The sequence below is a fragment of the Nycticebus coucang genome, chromosome X, assembly GCF_027406575.1.
Source record: "Nycticebus coucang isolate mNycCou1 chromosome X, mNycCou1.pri, whole genome shotgun sequence".
Lineage (NCBI taxonomy): Eukaryota > Metazoa > Chordata > Mammalia > Primates > Lorisidae > Nycticebus > Nycticebus coucang.
In genome coordinates, this window is record NC_069804.1 from 144,449,258 (window position 1) to 144,465,776 (window position 16,519).

At 45.1% G+C, this 16,519-nt stretch overlaps 1 protein-coding gene across 6 annotated transcripts in view; it reads right to left on the reverse strand.

Annotated features, from left to right (window-relative positions):
* The window catches only part of SEPTIN6 (septin 6), a 77,541-nt gene that overhangs the window by 47,791 nt on the left and 13,231 nt on the right, over window positions 1-16,519 (reverse strand). For all 6 annotated transcript variants that reach the window (XM_053581109.1, XM_053581107.1, XM_053581108.1 and 3 more), the window contains 2 exons: window positions 11,682-11,796; window positions 2,353-2,548 (listed from right to left, as the gene is read on the reverse strand). In XM_053581109.1, the coding sequence (XP_053437084.1) occupies window positions 2,353-2,548; window positions 11,682-11,796 (311 nt within the window). The remainder of the gene's footprint in view (window positions 1-2,352; window positions 2,549-11,681; window positions 11,797-16,519) is intronic.

Genomic DNA, 16,519 nt, shown 5'->3' on the forward strand with positions numbered 1-16,519 from the left:
GTTCCCTGAAACTTACTCTACCGCTGCTCCCCAGCCCCATTCATTTCTACTTACTTGATTTTTCTATGACTATGTGTCATATTTATAATCAGGAAAAAAACAATAAGAACATTTAAAAAATATAACAGAAGTAGGTTTGCCTCTAAGGGGCAGTATCAGTTCAGTCCTCCTAAGCCTCGTTATGGAGGCATTGGCCAATGTTAGAGCTGCTGAATCTTTCTGAGCTGTGAGAAACTGAACTGAGCACTTCCTGAGCAACCTGCAGCTGAGATTAAGCACTCACACTGTGGTCCAAACATCCCCATTCTCTAGGGTCTAATTTATACTCAACCAAAGAAGATTAGCACTTCAATAAGCAAGCCTATAAAAAGCACAAGGTAGGGCAGCGCCTGTGGCTGAAAGGAGTAGGGCACCAGCCCCATATACCGGAGGTGGTGGGTTCAAGCCTGGCCTCAGCCAAGAACTGCAAAAAAAAAAAAAAAAAAAGCACAAGGTGTCCTTCTTCTAGAATTTCAAATAGAAAACAGAATTCAGTTCAATTATTAAGAAACTATTTATATTTCCCCCATTATAAGGAAGTAAAAATAAAATAATTTGACATAGAGTCCATCTAAATAACAAGAGAATCCTCAAATGATGAGCAGATACTTAGCTCAAAATGATGACTGGCTCTTTCTGAGATGAGCATGTATGATAACCATGGACTTCTTGGTTAAATGCAGATGCTGCCTGACCCCCACCCACTCCTGACCCCAGCCCTCATCACATCATCTCAGCTTCACTCTGCCCCTCACTCACACACGTTCTTAAGATGGTCACAGTCGCTCCTAGCTCCCCTTCCTCCCTCTCTGCTTATTCCTGTTCCGCCCCTTTTCAGAATGTCTTTTCCTCCATCTGCTGATTGAGCATCTTGAAGATTTTGTCTTTAGCCCAGCATTCTTCTCACTCTACTCTGATCCCTGGGTGATCCTACATGTGTTCACTGTAGGAACATATCCCCTTTACCTTTGATAAACCACATCTGTATTTCCAGCCTAGACCACCTTCTGAACTCCTGCTCCGCATATTCAACTGCCTACTACTGCCGAAGGTCAGCACGTGTCTCAGTATTCCACAGACAGAGCAAATGCGACCCATCCACAACGGAGCTTATTGTTTTAAAACTCGGTTCTCTCATATTACCTCTCTTACTGAATGCCACCACCCTATCTCCACTCTCCAAAGGCAGAAATGTGGGCCTCATTCTAGTCTTCCTTTGCCTTCACAACCCCGCACCAATTCTCTACCAAGTCCTATTGAATTTTACCTACTCAATATTCATCAAATTTGTCTCCTCTTCCCTGTCTCGGCACCTATTTTCCCTCTTGCCTTAATCTAATTGGCCCAATAGCCTCCTCATTGGTCTTCTTGCTCTTCTATCTCCAGTCTTACCAAAGTTCCTTCTTCAAAGGCCAGACTACATCATTCGACTTCTCAAAACCTTCCAATGCTTCCAATATTGGCATATTCTATAAATCCCTCTGTGATCTGTCTCCTGCTTACCTGTTCAGGCTCATTTCCCCCTACTTTCCCCCTGGCTTGCTCCAAGTGCTAGCCCAGGGGCAGATCAGGTTTCTCCAGGCCTCATGTTTATACAATTTGAAGGACCCTCCAAGAAAAATAATACAACATTATGACTTAAAATCCATCACAGGGCCTTGCAAGGGCCCTGTGCTAGTGAGAGCCCTGAAGCTGAAGCCTCATTAGCTTCACAGCGACTCTGCCTCTGTCTAGCCAAGCAGAGCAAGCTGCAGAGCCCTAGAACACAACAGAATCCTCAGCATCACCTTGCCTTTATACAACCAGCTACCTTTGCCTGGAATGCCCTTCTCTTCCTTATCTTGTTTGTCTGGCAAAATAATTAATCCTTCAAGAGTCAGCTCAGGGGACACTTGCTCAGTGAAGGCTTGCATGAGACCTCCCCACATGGAATTGAATGTTCTCACCTTTGTGTTCCCACTGTAACTTGTCCTTTACCTCTTTGTACCCTGTCCTTTACAGAACATGTTGCACGCTATGGAAATTATTTGCTTTAAACCAGTCTAACCCATGAATGTCTCAAGGGCAGAGACTAAGCTGTTCATTTTTAGATTGTCAGTACAGCAGTCCCTGACACAAGGTAGAAGCTCAATAAATGCTTGCTGAAAGAAACTGAGACCCCACCCAAGTGTGTGGAGTAGAACAGTTGCTATAGACAAGGACACAAGGGCACTGCCCCATGTCATTCTCGGAGGACATGCTAGGGGCTCAGCCTGCATGGTGAGCTCCTCCCCGTAGCCTCCCTCCAGCCTCCCCACCCCACTCCTTCCTTACCTGTCCTCCTTGTTGATCTGATCCCCAAAGCCCACTGTGCTAACAATTGTCAGCTTTAGCCCCACGTTGCTCTCTTGGAGATCATAGGTGTTGGACCGGAGCTGGACACCCGGCTGCGTGTGTGTAGCCGGCTCCCCTTCAAACTTGGTATTGAACAGAGTGTCCATGAGGGTGGACTTGCCCAAACCAGTCTCTCCTGAAAAGCAAAAGGATAAGTTATGGTCCATTCACACAGGGACTATGCAGCCCTTGCACATCCTGCTTCAAATGTGTATTTCCTGACACGGGAAAATATACATGCTAACACATGAAAGGAAAAGCATATGGAAGTACTCAGACCGCGTGGCCTCAGTTAGATGGAAGACTGAAAGGCACTGTGCCAACATATCAGCCGTAATCATATCAGTAGAATTCCAGTGGTTTTCACTTTATTCCTCTAATTTTTTTTCAGTTACCTCTTGTTTGTCCAGGTAGAGTGCGGTGGCATCATAATAGCTCACTGCAACCTCACGTGCCTGGGCTCAAGCAATCCTCCTGCCTCAGTTTCCCAAGTAGCTGGGACTATAGGCATGCATCACCATGCTCTGCTAATTTTTCTACTTTTTGTAGAGATAGGGTCTCACTCTTGCTTGGGCTGGTCTCAAACTCCTGACTTCAAGGGATCCTCCCGCTTTGGCCTTCCAAAGTGCTAGGATTACAGGCATGAGCCACTGCACCCTGCCCTTTTTTCTATTACTTGAAAAAAAATTACCTTGCATATACATTGCTTTTACAATCAGAAAAAGAAATTATATTACGGTCAGTGATGAAGAGGGATACTTATGCCTAGAAAAAAGACTAGAAGGAAATCCAATAGATTTTTACTAATGATTATCACTGAGTGGTAGGAATATGTGTGGTTTTATCTCTTTATGCTTTTCTGTATTTTTTAAGTTTTCTAGGTAGGTTTAGTTTTTGTAATAAAAATGAAAGGTCTATTTAAAAACTTTTAAAAGGGACAGTGGCCTCTTGTCAAACTGATTTCTTCTTGTCCCCATCACTACTCCCTGCTGGACCCCAACACCCCTGTGTGGATGCTGCAGATGTGTCCGGAGGTGAGGCTGCGCAAGACTTGTGTGGGCCCTTGGTTTTTCCTTCCAGATTGCTTGAGTTTTCAGTGAGAACATTTTTAACTAACGGGGAGGGAACTTAGCAGGCCACAAATTATTCTTCTCCTTAAATTTCAAACAAACCAGCCATTTGCGTGTTTAACTACCAGGCTTCAAGATACTAATAAATTAAACCATTGGAATTTCAAAAGTCCTGAATTTCACACTAGGGAGATGAATGGGGGAAGGGCTTTGGCAGATTGGTGAAGGTTTGGGGAGCTTACACATGGGAGGCCAAGGGATATCAAGCCATTGTCAGGAGCCAAGGAGTCTTCAGAGAATGGGACATCACAAGAAGTCACAAGTTGAAGGGAAGTTGGTGACATTGGGGTTAAGCAGGAATCTGATATGAGGTTACAAGCTAGGCTGGGTATGAGAGTTCTGGGTGCTAGAACTGTTTATGATCTCCACAGATCCAGACTATATCTGCCCCCCAGCCTATTCCAAGCGATTCAGGAATACCAGGAGAAAGAGTCAGTAGTTAATCACCCTGGACTTTGAATACATAGATTACCCTGATATTCTGCTATCATCATTCCCCTTCTCTCCCTCCTCTCCAGCCTAGAGGATGTGAGTTTTGACTTCTCTTCCCAGATGGGAGTGGGTTTGCACTGGGCAAATCTGCCCTTGGGGCCAATACGTCTGCGGTCCAAGGCTAGGGTTAGAGCTGCATGATTCGAAATTGAAAATGCTCCATCTCCCCTCCACCCTCTGGGTGTGTCCAGCTTTGCATCTTCCTCGCCTGTTTTATGCAGAATAATGAGCTATGAATGCAGGAGGTGCTTTTAAAATATCTGTCTACGATGAGAGCTCTCCATGGGCATGGAGAGGGAAGGAAAGAGGGAAGGAGGAAGGGGGGCGGAGAGAGAGTGACAGAGAGAACAAGGAGAACATTCAATTCAGCCCAGCTAACCAGCTCTCCAGCCCAATTCATAGCCAGGTCTGACTAACTCAGTAGATTGTCAGTGTGCGGAGGAAATAGTTCCTCACACGGATCATGTTTCCAGCCAGGGTCTGCTATATCCATTAGCAGTGAAGACTCTCCAAGAACAGGTCCCCTGTTACCTCTCCTAAAGGAACAGGAAGTATTTGGGTCTCAAGAAAAATTTAATGAGGTGAAGCCTTTGCTTGTGGAAGGTGACAGACTTGGCCAAGCAACAGAATGTGTAAGATTCTCTTCCACCCCACTGAAGATGGGGGTGAAGTTCAACTGCAAATGGGGCCAGTACCTCACTGAGGTGGAAATACAGGGTGGGTCCCTCATCCTAAGTCACCTCCCTTCTGGGCACTGAGCTTAGAGCTATATCTTAGCCCATCATTGTGTGTGCCTAATAAATTTTCCATGTGCATCCCCACTCCACCCTTCTTCTGTTCCCTGAGCTCCCTGCTGAGTGCTCAGAACTCCTAGAGAGCAGCAGGCGCTGTCCCCTCAGTGCCCGGAGTGGGATCCCTGGCTCCCTGCTCCTAAGAATGCTCAGAGAGCAGGGGCAAGGCATCTTCCTGTCCTCCCAAGAGTGCCTAGCCTGAGGTTCACACAGAACACCTCAGGAGCAGCCCTGCAGAGTGAGGGACCCACCCTGTTTGCACAGCTGGAGAAACGCCTGGCTGAGCAGGGCAGGGCAGCAGCAGGGAGGAACAGCAGGAAAAATGACCACCCAGATGCCTGCCAGCACAAAAAGCTGTAGAAATTAGATGCCAAATAATGAATGTCTGGAAGAAAAGAACTCACGGTGTCTAGGGAATTGTGATAAATGCAGTATTAGAAGAGGGCAGAAAAACAAGCCAGCTTGTCCTGTGGCTATCGAATGCTCTGGTTCCAGTCTTCTGTCAGCGTGAAGCCTGGGAGTGGGGGATGCTTTCTCTCAATGGCTGGCACAGAGCCAGCCTGAGCCTAGGATGCTGTCCCCTCCCACAGCTGCTGTGGGCTCTGTATTGGATGGGGGGTGGGGAGACACACGTGGCCTAACTGGGATCAGGTCAGCAGATTCCACACCCTGCAGGAAGGTGGGGACTTGGCAATTAGATTCCAGCAGGAAACCTGAGGAGTCCCAAGGGGTCAATTTCTCTCTCTGCCTCCCCAGCCCTCTCAGAGACACTCATAGTAGACAGTAGGGTTTCTGATCTTAATTCGTGTTCCACCAACCAAGAGGATTCCATCTCACTTTGATTAATATAGATAGTATTCTGGAAACAACAGTTTCTGAAAAATGACTTTAAATTTAAAGCATATAATATGAACTACGCTTTTTCGAACTATACTCTGATGTTGACCTCCTTCACTTTGCGTGAAAAACGTGAAAACCTGTGTAATAAAGAAAAGCTTAGCTGGGCATGGTGGTACATGCCTGTAGTTGACGCTATTTGGAAGGCTAAGGCAGGAAGATTTCTTGAGCCCAGGAGTTCAAAGCTGCAGTGAGCTGTGGCTATGCCACTACACTCCAGCCTGAGCAACAAAGTGAGATCCTGTCTCTAAAGACAATTTAAAAATAAAAAGGATGGGGAGGAGGTGGGAGGGATAGTAGGGGGAACACAACTATGGAGCACATTGCAAGTACAAGTTGGTTCTATCATGTGTAGAACACAAATGTCCTAAGGCTATAATTGGGTAAATGAGGTGAAAGCTATGCTGATTAGTATGATGTAAGCACTCCAATTTGTACAAATAATCACACTGAAATGGGCATAAATGTATTTATGATCTATGTACAAAAGACTTAATAAAAAAAATTAAAAATAAAACATAAATAAAATAAATAAAAAAGAATAGGGAGATGCCTGTGGCTCAAAGGAGTAGGGCACCGGCCTCATATGCCGGGGGTGGTGGGTTCAAACCCAACCCCAGCCAAAAACTGCAAAAAATAAAATAAAATAAATAAATAAGAATATCAGGGGCGGCACCTGTGGCTCAAGGAGTAGGGCGCCGGTCCCATATGCCGGAGGTGGTGGGTTCAAACCCAGCCCCGGCCAAAAACCAAAAAAAAAAAAAAAAAAAAAGAATATCAGTTATTGTTAATGTTTGCAACTTCTGGCATTTTGTGCAATTAAATTCTTGCAAGTTATGAAATGAAGAGTCCTAGCCAAGTTATCACTAAATTACTGTGTGACCTGAGCAGAGCCCTTTCCCCTCTCTGGCTCCCAGTCTCTTTTTCCATAAAATGAGAGGACAGGAGTAATACTAAGAAGAACTGTTATTTATTGAGTACTTACTATGTGCCAGACACTGCTGTAAATTCTTTACATAAATTTTCTTATGTATTCCTCACAACAAGCTTATGAGATAGATACTATTCCTTGTCCTCAATTTACAGATATGGCTTAACCAAGTCACTTACTAGCCATGTGAATTTGTACCAGTTCCTCAGCCTCTTTGCACCTTACTTTCCTCATATACAAATGCGGAGGAAGTAATTAATTGGTCCCAGGTCACAAACTAATAAATGTCAGAGCCAGCATTTAAATCCAGGCAGGCCAACATGCTCTAGTGAGGATCATAGGTGTAATATGTTCACTCATAAGCCTCTAACACAGTGATTCTCAACCTTCCTAATGCCTCAACCCTTTAATACAGTTCCTCATGTTATGGTGACACCCAACCATAAAATTATTTTCGTTGCTACTTCATGACTGTAATTTTGCTACTGTTATGAATCGTAATGTAAATATCTGATATGCAGGATGTATTTAGGCAACCCCTGTGAAAGGGTTGTTCGACCCCCAAAGGGGTTGCGACGCACAGGTTAAGAACCGCTGCTCTGACAGAAACTAGGCAGTTATAGAGGCTGAGGATACAGCAATGCACAAGATAGCAATAATCCCTGTTCTCATAGAGCTAAAAAATCTCTTCCAGCTTTGAATGCTGGAATAAACCAAGAGAAATGCCTCCAAGTTCAACAGGGAGGTATCCAAAAGGAAACACTCCAGGAACTCCAGTTGGCCAAGACAGCCTATGGAAAGAGACAAGGTTGTGCCTGGCTCTGTGACCTTGCCCTTTCTCCTTCCTGATCTTGCAGCAGCCTGGCAGGCATTGGTGTGCTGGAGCTGGCTTGTCTGTTTCCTGCATCTCTCCCCAAGCCCATGTGCAATGACATCACATTAGTAGTATGGGAGCGATGACACCACAGAAATCAGCAGATTCTACAAACCACAACTATCTTTTTCCTGAGATGGGTTGTTAGACATTGATCAGCACACCACTACTGGCAGGCTGTCTTAGAAAGGTGAACAGGTGTGTGTCACACTTTCTGGGGGCAAGACACGATTGCAAGAGGGACTTTACCTAACAATTGCAATCAGTGTAACCTGGCTTATTGTACCCTCAATGAATCCCTAACAATAAAAAAAAAAAAAAAGAAAGGTGAACAGCTGTCTTTCCCAGAGACAGAGGGATGAAACAATTGGCCCCTGACCTTGATAGAATGCTAGCTGCCCTTTCCCCTCCTTCTGTAGGCTTACCTCAATCCTGTTTCTCTGGTGTGTTTTTTTCCAAGTTCAACAGAGCCCAATTGAGCTTGGAATCCTGAGCAGCTTCAAAGTAAATATTATGATTATGACCCTTTTTCCTCCTCACAGCCATTACTGTTGCTGCCTCACGCCTACATCCCAGTACTTTTGGGAGACCAAAGTGAAAAGATCACTTGAGCCTAGGATTTCAAGAATATCCTGGACAACATAGCAAGATTGTCTCTAAAAAAATTTTTTTTTAATTAGCCGAGCATTCACCTGTAGTCCCAGTTACTGAAGAGGCTGAGATGGGAGGACAATTTGAATCCAGGCATTTGAAGTTGCAGTATGATCACAGCACTGCACTCCAACCTGGGGACAGAGTAAGACCTTGTCTCTAAAAATAAGAATAAAAAGATAATGTGAAAATATCCTAGGTCCTTGTTAATAACCAAAGCTAACACTACCATAATTTCACCCTAAAAATGTCCTATCAGAAAAGAAAAGAAAATACTTTGGGGGAACATAAGTCGATGCCCAAACGGAATATTTTTTTAACAGTCATTATTAAGGCAGTTGACCTGACAGTTATGTACAGACAGTAGGCATAAAAGTATGGCCATGGAAAGCCCTGCAACACAAAAGATCACCTTCAGCAGTCAACCTATGGATCCTTTGCCAAGTCATTGACTGGATCCAGCCCCATGGCTGGGCTGACACTGCAGCCTCAGAGACACTCTAAGCCACTTGTGACCTTGGCCCACATTGTGGTTTCTCTGAGCGATGACGGTGTTGTCAGCACAGCAAGAGGCCAGGATGCATGTGTTGTAGGCTTTTTCAGATCAGGAATGGGGAATGAAATTAACCCGGCCCAGGCTGGTCTATCCAATGGTTACACTGCAGGTCTAAGAGGGGAGCTACTGAGGCAGCCATTTCCTGAAACTTGACAAGTGGGGAGAGAGAAAGAATATGACTCCTGGGGGGTGAGAGCATCTCCTAGGTACCCCTCCCCTCTTGGAAGGTCTGTTCCAGGCACTTGGGCAATTCTACCCGTGCAGGTGCACACTGAAGCAACTCTAGCTCTACAATCTCTGAGTGGGAACTAGAGGATAGGAGGTTACTCTTCTACTCACTTTGACTTGAGCTTGGCTGCCTCTTCCCTGGGCCTTAGGGGAGCCTGGGATCCACATGTCAAATTAGCCTACACTTTCACCCTCAGAGAGCAATTCTGATTCACAGCGACCCCCCTCCTAAAGCTTTACTAGCCCAGCCAATTGTATGTGCTTGAAAGGTCACTGACAGTGAGTCTGTCATTTCTCTTCTCATCTCTTCAAATTCAGTACAGGTCATATGGAGCTCTGGGAGGAGTGCCAAGAGAATCTGATATGTTTGTGCTGAAATATTGCAGTAATCAAATATTACACGAAATAAGTTGGCCATCAGCCAAAGACCAAGGATCTTGTTAAACAGAGATTTGGTGGTACTAATATTGGATGTGATAGCATTTGTTCTTAATGTTGATCATTATGACTTCTATTTATTTTATATTCCTCTCTTAATACCTAATCACAATCATGAGTTAGATTTTCAGCATTTGAAGAATTAACAGCCTAGATCTGAACTCTAAAGTCCTTGACGTGTAACTCTGTGAAGCACATTATTTTCATTTCATAGGTTCCAAAGCTGATGCATGGGAGTAAGTCATTTAGCTAGTGAGTGAGCCTTGTTGACTGCCTGTCATCCACTGTTCTCTACTTGTCCTTGAGCACGCAGTGATTCTCCTACAGAAAAATATCTGAAAACAAGTGCTGTGGTAGGAGAAGAAAAAATAAAGAACCCAAGAAAATGAATGACCTTAGTGAGAAAACAGAATTTTTGAATACATTAAAGAGTACAATACCAACTTTGGAGGTGGTTCAGATCTACAATGTGAATGAGTTCCCCGTACATTAAAAAAAAAAAGAAAGGGGTGGCGCCTGTGGCTCAGTGAGCAGGGCGCCAGCCCCATATACCGAGGGTGGCGGGTTCAAACCCAGCCCCGGCCAAACTGCAACAAAAAAATAGCCGGGCGTTGTGGCGGGCGCCTATAGTCCCAGCTACTCGGGAGGCTGAGGCAGGAGAATCGCCTAAGCCCAGGAGTTGGAGGTTGCTGTGAGCTGTGACGCAACGGCACTCTACCGAGGGCAATAAAGTGAAACTCTGTCTCTACAAAAAAAAAAATAAATAAAAATAAAAAAAAGAAAGAAAGAAAGAAAGAAAGCAATTAGCAGAAAGTGTGTTTGAGTATTCCAGCCAATGTGAAAACTGACTCTATTCTGGTATTTATGCAATCATTAAAATCATTAGATTTCAGAAGGAGGTCACAGAAAATATGCTTTCCTGCACTGTAGGTGAAAATGATATGCTATGATTGTGTTTGAAAATTTGGGATCTTTAACGTCTGAGAAGATTCTTTTTTTTCTTTTTTTTTCCTTTTAGAGACAGAGCCTTTCTATGTTGCCCAGGCTAACCTCGAACTCCTGGTGCTCAAGCAAGTTTCCTGCAGCAGCCTCTGAAGTAACTACATGCACCACTACACTTGGCTCTAAGGAGAGATTCTTAAAGAATATCAAGGAACTGTTGTCACTCATATTTGTTTGGTGTGCAATGGTTTCTAGAGTACTTATGTGTCCTTAAGAGCTGTTGCTGGCAGCAGTCTGGGTCATTGTTATGGCTCTGCCACTTTTTCTGTTACCTCAGGTAAATCTTTTTTTTTTTTTTTTTTTGTAGAGACAGAGTTTCACTTTACTGCCCTCGGTAGAGTGCCGTGGCGTCACACGGCTCACAGCAACCTCCAGCTCCTGGGCTTATGCGATTCTCTTGCCTCAGCCTCCCGAGCAGCTGGGACTACAGGCGCCCGCCACAACGCCCGGCCATTTTCTGGTTGCAGTTTGGCCAGGGCTGGGTTTGAACCCACCACCCTCAGCATATGGGGCCAGCGCCCTACCGACTGAGCTACAGGCACTCCCCTCAGGTAAATCTTTAACTTTCTCAAGTCCCTGGGTCTCCACCTATTCCATGAGGATACAAATGCTTCCCAGAGTCTTAGGAAGGATCAAAAGAGCTAATGTGAGAAAGTGTTTGAGAAGTAGAATGAGTGGTTCCCATGGGGTTCACAGATTCATTCATTTCACAAACATTATTGAATTCTCTTTGTGCTGTGATTAGCACATAGGGTGACTAAGACATGGCTCCCACCACTGGATTGAAGGTCTAGATAGAGATACAGCTAAAAGGAATAAAAGAACTTCGTACACAGCTGTGTAGTGCCTGAACTTGAGCCTAAACAAAGCTGTAGAAGAAACAGACAGATACAACCTACTTCCCACAGCTGATGGGCAGGTATCTTTCCTCATCCGTTACCTACTTTCCAATTCTCCCCTAGCTCCTGTCTTCTGTAGTCAAAATGAACTTGACAGCAGTAACGGAGCCAGCCAGCTCCCTTGCAAAATTTCCACTGGGTTTCACATAGCTCGGTTTCCCCAAAGATAAGGCCTCCATATTCTGGTCTGACCAGGGGAAAATGTAATGACAACTGGCCGCTTACAAAAGCAAACAGAAGGATAAAAGAAGAAGAGGGGAAAAACACTCTTGCAACTAGACCAGAATGGCACAGTATTTAACCTAATTACCTGCAAAGCCACATCCAGCCATTAAGGATCCATATTCTGTAATAGAATTTCCTGCTATGGAAATACTCACCCACGCACAGGATGTTGAAGCAGAAGCCCTGGCCGACTGACTTATTCACCAGCTGGTCAGGCAAGCTGTCAAACCCCACATGTCCAGCCAGGGGGACAGTTCTGCAACCTTCACCCTAGTTTGGAAGGGGAGAAAATGAAAATGTGCTTAAAGGCAATCTGGGTCTCACTTCTCCGTTCAAATGCTCTCTATGCCAGGCAATAACACCTGCCCAGGCCCAGCATGTCCTCTCTTCCCTCAGTTACTCCCTGGTCTAAAGCAAAATGGCCCATCAGCTTGGAAATCACGGATGAGGGTACAAGTATCCTCTAGGCTCAGTAATGGATGTTACCACGCTTTCAGACAGAGCGAATTACCAAGGGGGCTTAACAGGGGCAGAATGGTGGGGTCAGGGAAGAGAACGCTGCCACTGGAGGTTCACAGACTTGGTTGAACCTCATCTCAATCACTTACGAGCTGGGTAACCTCACTGAGACTGTTTCCTTCCATATCTGACATATGAAGAAACATGGCATACCCTAGAGGTGACTGGTCAAATGTGCTAACAGATGTAATGAGCTTAATACACGCATACGTGTTCCATAAATATTACAAAAAGACTTTAAAAAGTAATTAATCCTCTCTCTCTAGGGACATTTTTGGGATCCACAAAGGCAATAGTGTAGAAGTTAAAAGCACAGGCTTTAAAATCAGGCAGGTCTGGGTTACAGCCGCATCTCCGCCACCTTCTGGCTGTGTGACCTCAGACAAGTTACTTAACTTCTCAGTTTTCCCCTCTGTAAAACTGGAAACTAGGAGTAGTGTGGGGATTATACAGGATAATGTTCTTCAAGCATCTAGCACAGTGCCTAGCACGTGGTAAGCAGTCAAGCACCAGGAGCTGCTGTTAACACTGCACCTTAGGCCCTCCGACTTGACTGGTAATGTCACAGAGCACTTCCCACAGCTAAGGGAGCTGTCTCCATGTTTCCTCTGGTTCCCTTGACTCCATAGGGGTCAGCCAAGCTACTTCCAGCCCTGGAAAGCAGAGGGCCATTGCTTCCCCTGAAAGGCCCAAAGCTTCTTATAGTTAATGGTTTTTACAAAACAGGGAGAGCCTCAAATTGGGGCAGGCTTCCAAGAAGCCAAGGGGAAGGATAAAAGGGGCCTGCATGTACTCAAAAAACGTGCCAACTGCCAATGGCCACGGGGGAAGGGAGGGGAGAAGAGAGGAGAAGGGAAGCTGGAGACAGCCCAGCTAGATGAGAAGGATGAGCTATGTAAGGAGTTGGAGTTTCTGTTGGGTGGGGCTGCATCAAGCTTTCCATAACCTGAAAGATGCCAAGAGCAATCCAAGAAGGGCATGGTCTGTGCCAGGAGGCCTGCGCCAGCATCCCAATCTGTACTAACAGGCAGCTCTTCCGTTGGACTGGCCCTGCTTTTAGACTAGGTCCATAGTAAGGGACCATCTTCACACTGAAAGGGATAGGCTATGATGGGGGGAAGAGCCTCTTGGCAGCTGACCTAGTCAGGACGGGTTGCCAGATCTCCCCATTACCCAGCTTGGGATCCCACTCCCATCGGTGTCATCAGATACTCCAAAAGCAAGTGACAGGACCAGTGCTGGTGACTGCCATCTGGCAAGTTCATTACCCTCCACACATCTCACCCCACACACTCCCAGCAGAGCATTCTTGACAGACGACCATATGCCATCATTCAGAGTTGGTAGATTCTGTGCCCCTCAAAGACAGCTGAGTTTCATGAGGGCTTCACATCACTCAGGGCTTTGTTCTATGTTTACCTCTTTCTGATTCCCCTTCCCATTTCCCTGTCTTCTTTTTATTAAAGCAAACTACATAAGCTATAAGGTTCTCGCTGTTGGTTCTTGGTCCTCAACACTGCAGGGGGCAGGGGAGACAGAGACTTAACTGACAAAATGCTTTCTTGATGGAGCCTCCTCTGCAGCAGACATGGGAAATTGGGATAGGCTCAGAGTTTAGGTTTCCTGAGCCATATTTTATCACCCCAGCTGCCTCTTCTGGTTTCCAAATTCAGCACCATGAAACTGCAAGTGCTCCAAAGGAAAGGAAAAGAATTTTTATTTTGAGACAGAATCTCACTCTGTCCCCCTGGGTAGAGTGTCATGGCGTCAGCCTAGCTCACAGCAACCTCAAACTCCGAGGTTCAAGCAATCCTCCTGCCTCAGCCTCCCCAGTAGCTGTCCACCACAGTACAGTGCCAGGCTGATTTTTCTATTTTCAGTAGAGACAGGGATCTAGCTCTTGCTCAGGCTGGTCTCAAACTCCTGAGCTCAAGTGATCCACCCACCTCAGCCTCCCAGAGTGCTAGGATTACAAGTGATAGCCACTACACCCATCTGGCATTTTCAAACTGAAGTAGAGGGCAGTGGGGAGCTCCACACCTTATTCTTGAATCATTACCAAAATTAATGGTAATTCATTGCCAAAAACTTAACAAAAACCTTTCATGTGCCCACCTCCCACCTAGCAGTGATGCAAACAGCCCTAAACAGCAGAAAAAGGAGCATGGGCTTCATTCCCGAGGCAACGATGTGTGGGGGATTTCAAGCGTTTTGAACAGGACGGGCCAAGATACAGGTAGTGTTTTTAAAAAGATCATTCCAGGCAAGGCACGGTGGCTCGTGCCTGTAATCCTAGCACTCTGGGAGGCCCCAGAGGATGGATAGCTTGAGCTCACAGGTTCGAGACCAGCCTGAGCAAAAAGAGAGACCCCCCCATCTCTACTAAAAATAGAAAAACAGAGGCAAGAGGATTGCTTGAGCCCAAGAGTTGGAGGTTGCTGTGAGCTATGATGATACCACAGCACTCTACCTAGGGCGACAGCTTGAGACTCTGTCTCAAAATAATAATAATAAAATTAAGAAAAATAAAAAGATCATTCCAGATTCAAGGTGCTTGCTTGATTGGAGAAAAGAAAGACTAGGGTCAGGAAAACATATGAGCTGGCAAGGTGACATCCAGACACTGTGACAATAAATGCTGGTTGCAGTGAACTGACCTGACTTGGGACTCAAAAGGAAGAGACAAATATGAGAGCTATCCAAAAGAAAGGATGGGACTCAATGAGTGATTGAGCAGAGGGGTGAGGGAGCAAAGCCCAGCACAAGGGCTAAGCCTGGGGACTTGGGTTGACAGCAACATTGATAGAGGGAAGCTAGGAAGGAAAGGGAGCTTGTTTAGTGGGAATGTCAAAAAGTCTGGTTTAAGGGCAGAGCCTGTGGCTCAAAGGAGTAGGGCGCCGGCCCCATATGCTGGAGGTGGCAGGTTCAAACTCAGCCCTGGGCAAAAACTGCAAAAAAAAAAAAAAAAAATTTTTAAAAAAAGTCTGGTTTTAAATAAACTGTTAGTAAGAGAATTATATTTATCAGGTTTTTAACTTTATAAAAGTAGCCAGACATGGTGGCTCACACCTGTAATCCTAGCACTCTGGAAGGCTGAGGCGGGGGAACACCTCAGGAGTCCAAGACCAGCCTGAGTAAGAGTGAGACCCTGTCTCTAGTAAAAATAGAAAAACTAGCTGGGTGTAGTGGTGGGCACCTGTAGTCCCGGCTACTCAGGAGGCTGAGGCAAGAGGTTCTCTTGAGACCAAGAGCTTGAGGTTAAACTATGGCACTCTACCTGGGACGAAAGAGTGAGATTTCTGTCTCACTAATAATAATAGTAACAATTTTATAAAAGTAATCAATGTTCTCCACAGAAATTTTACAACATATGGAAAAGTATAAAGGAAAAGAAAAATTATCTATAACATCACTCTCTAGAGATCATCATGGCTAATGTTTATACAAGTATGTATTTCCCTCCCGTCTGTGTGCTTTTCTTTTACAAATAGAGGTAATCCTATATATTTCTTCTCATAACCTGATTTAATAACCTGAGGCTTAATATACACTAAAAATTAATTCTAAAACTTTATTTTTTATTGGCTATATAGCATTTCATTAGAGGAATTTGCCAGATTTTCTTTTTTTTTTTTAAGTGTTTGACCTTTACTTCTGATCTTTTCCATTTTATAGGAGAGGTAGGTACCCAAATGCCCAGACGCTGACCTGACCTGGCCTTGAAGGGGAAACTACCTAGGATCTCTCCCCTCCCTCACCGCCTCCCCACTGGGCTTTGAGATTCATTCATCCCTATAGTATCAGAGGATGGATTTACCCTCCGTGGAACAGCTCCATAGAAAAAGAAGTGACAGGGCCTGGCACGGTGGCTCTTGCCTGTAATCCTAGCATTCTGGGAGGCCGAGGCAGGGGGATTCCTTGAGCTGAGGAGTTTGGAGACCAGAGACCAGCCTGAGCAAGAGCAAGACTGTCCCCTCCCCCCATAGTCCCAGCTACGCAGGAGGCTGAGGCAAGAGGATCTCTGGAGCTCCAGAGTTCAAGGTTGCTATGAGGTATGATGACACCACGGCACTTTACCCAGGGAGATGGAGTGAGACCCATTGTCGCTGGTTGTGGAGATGTCAATTAATTTTTTTAAAATAAGACGACACACCCCTAGGCTCGCAGGCTGGGGTCTTCACCCATCAGCTCTACTACTTACACAGGCAAGCAGTGCTCATTCTCAGAGCAAGTGTTTCCAAAAAAAAACAAAAAACAAAAAATAGAACATAGGGGAAAGTGAAAAAGAAAAGGAAGGAAGGAGAGGGGAGGGGCCATATTTTCTTAACCAATTTTCCACTGCTAGACATATATAGCATGTTTCCAAGTTTTCAACATTATAGTCAATATTTCTTGTTTTTAAAGATTTGTTTATCTCTCTGATTATATTGTTAAGTAAAATTCTTAGAACCGAAGCCTGCTGGATCAAAGAGTA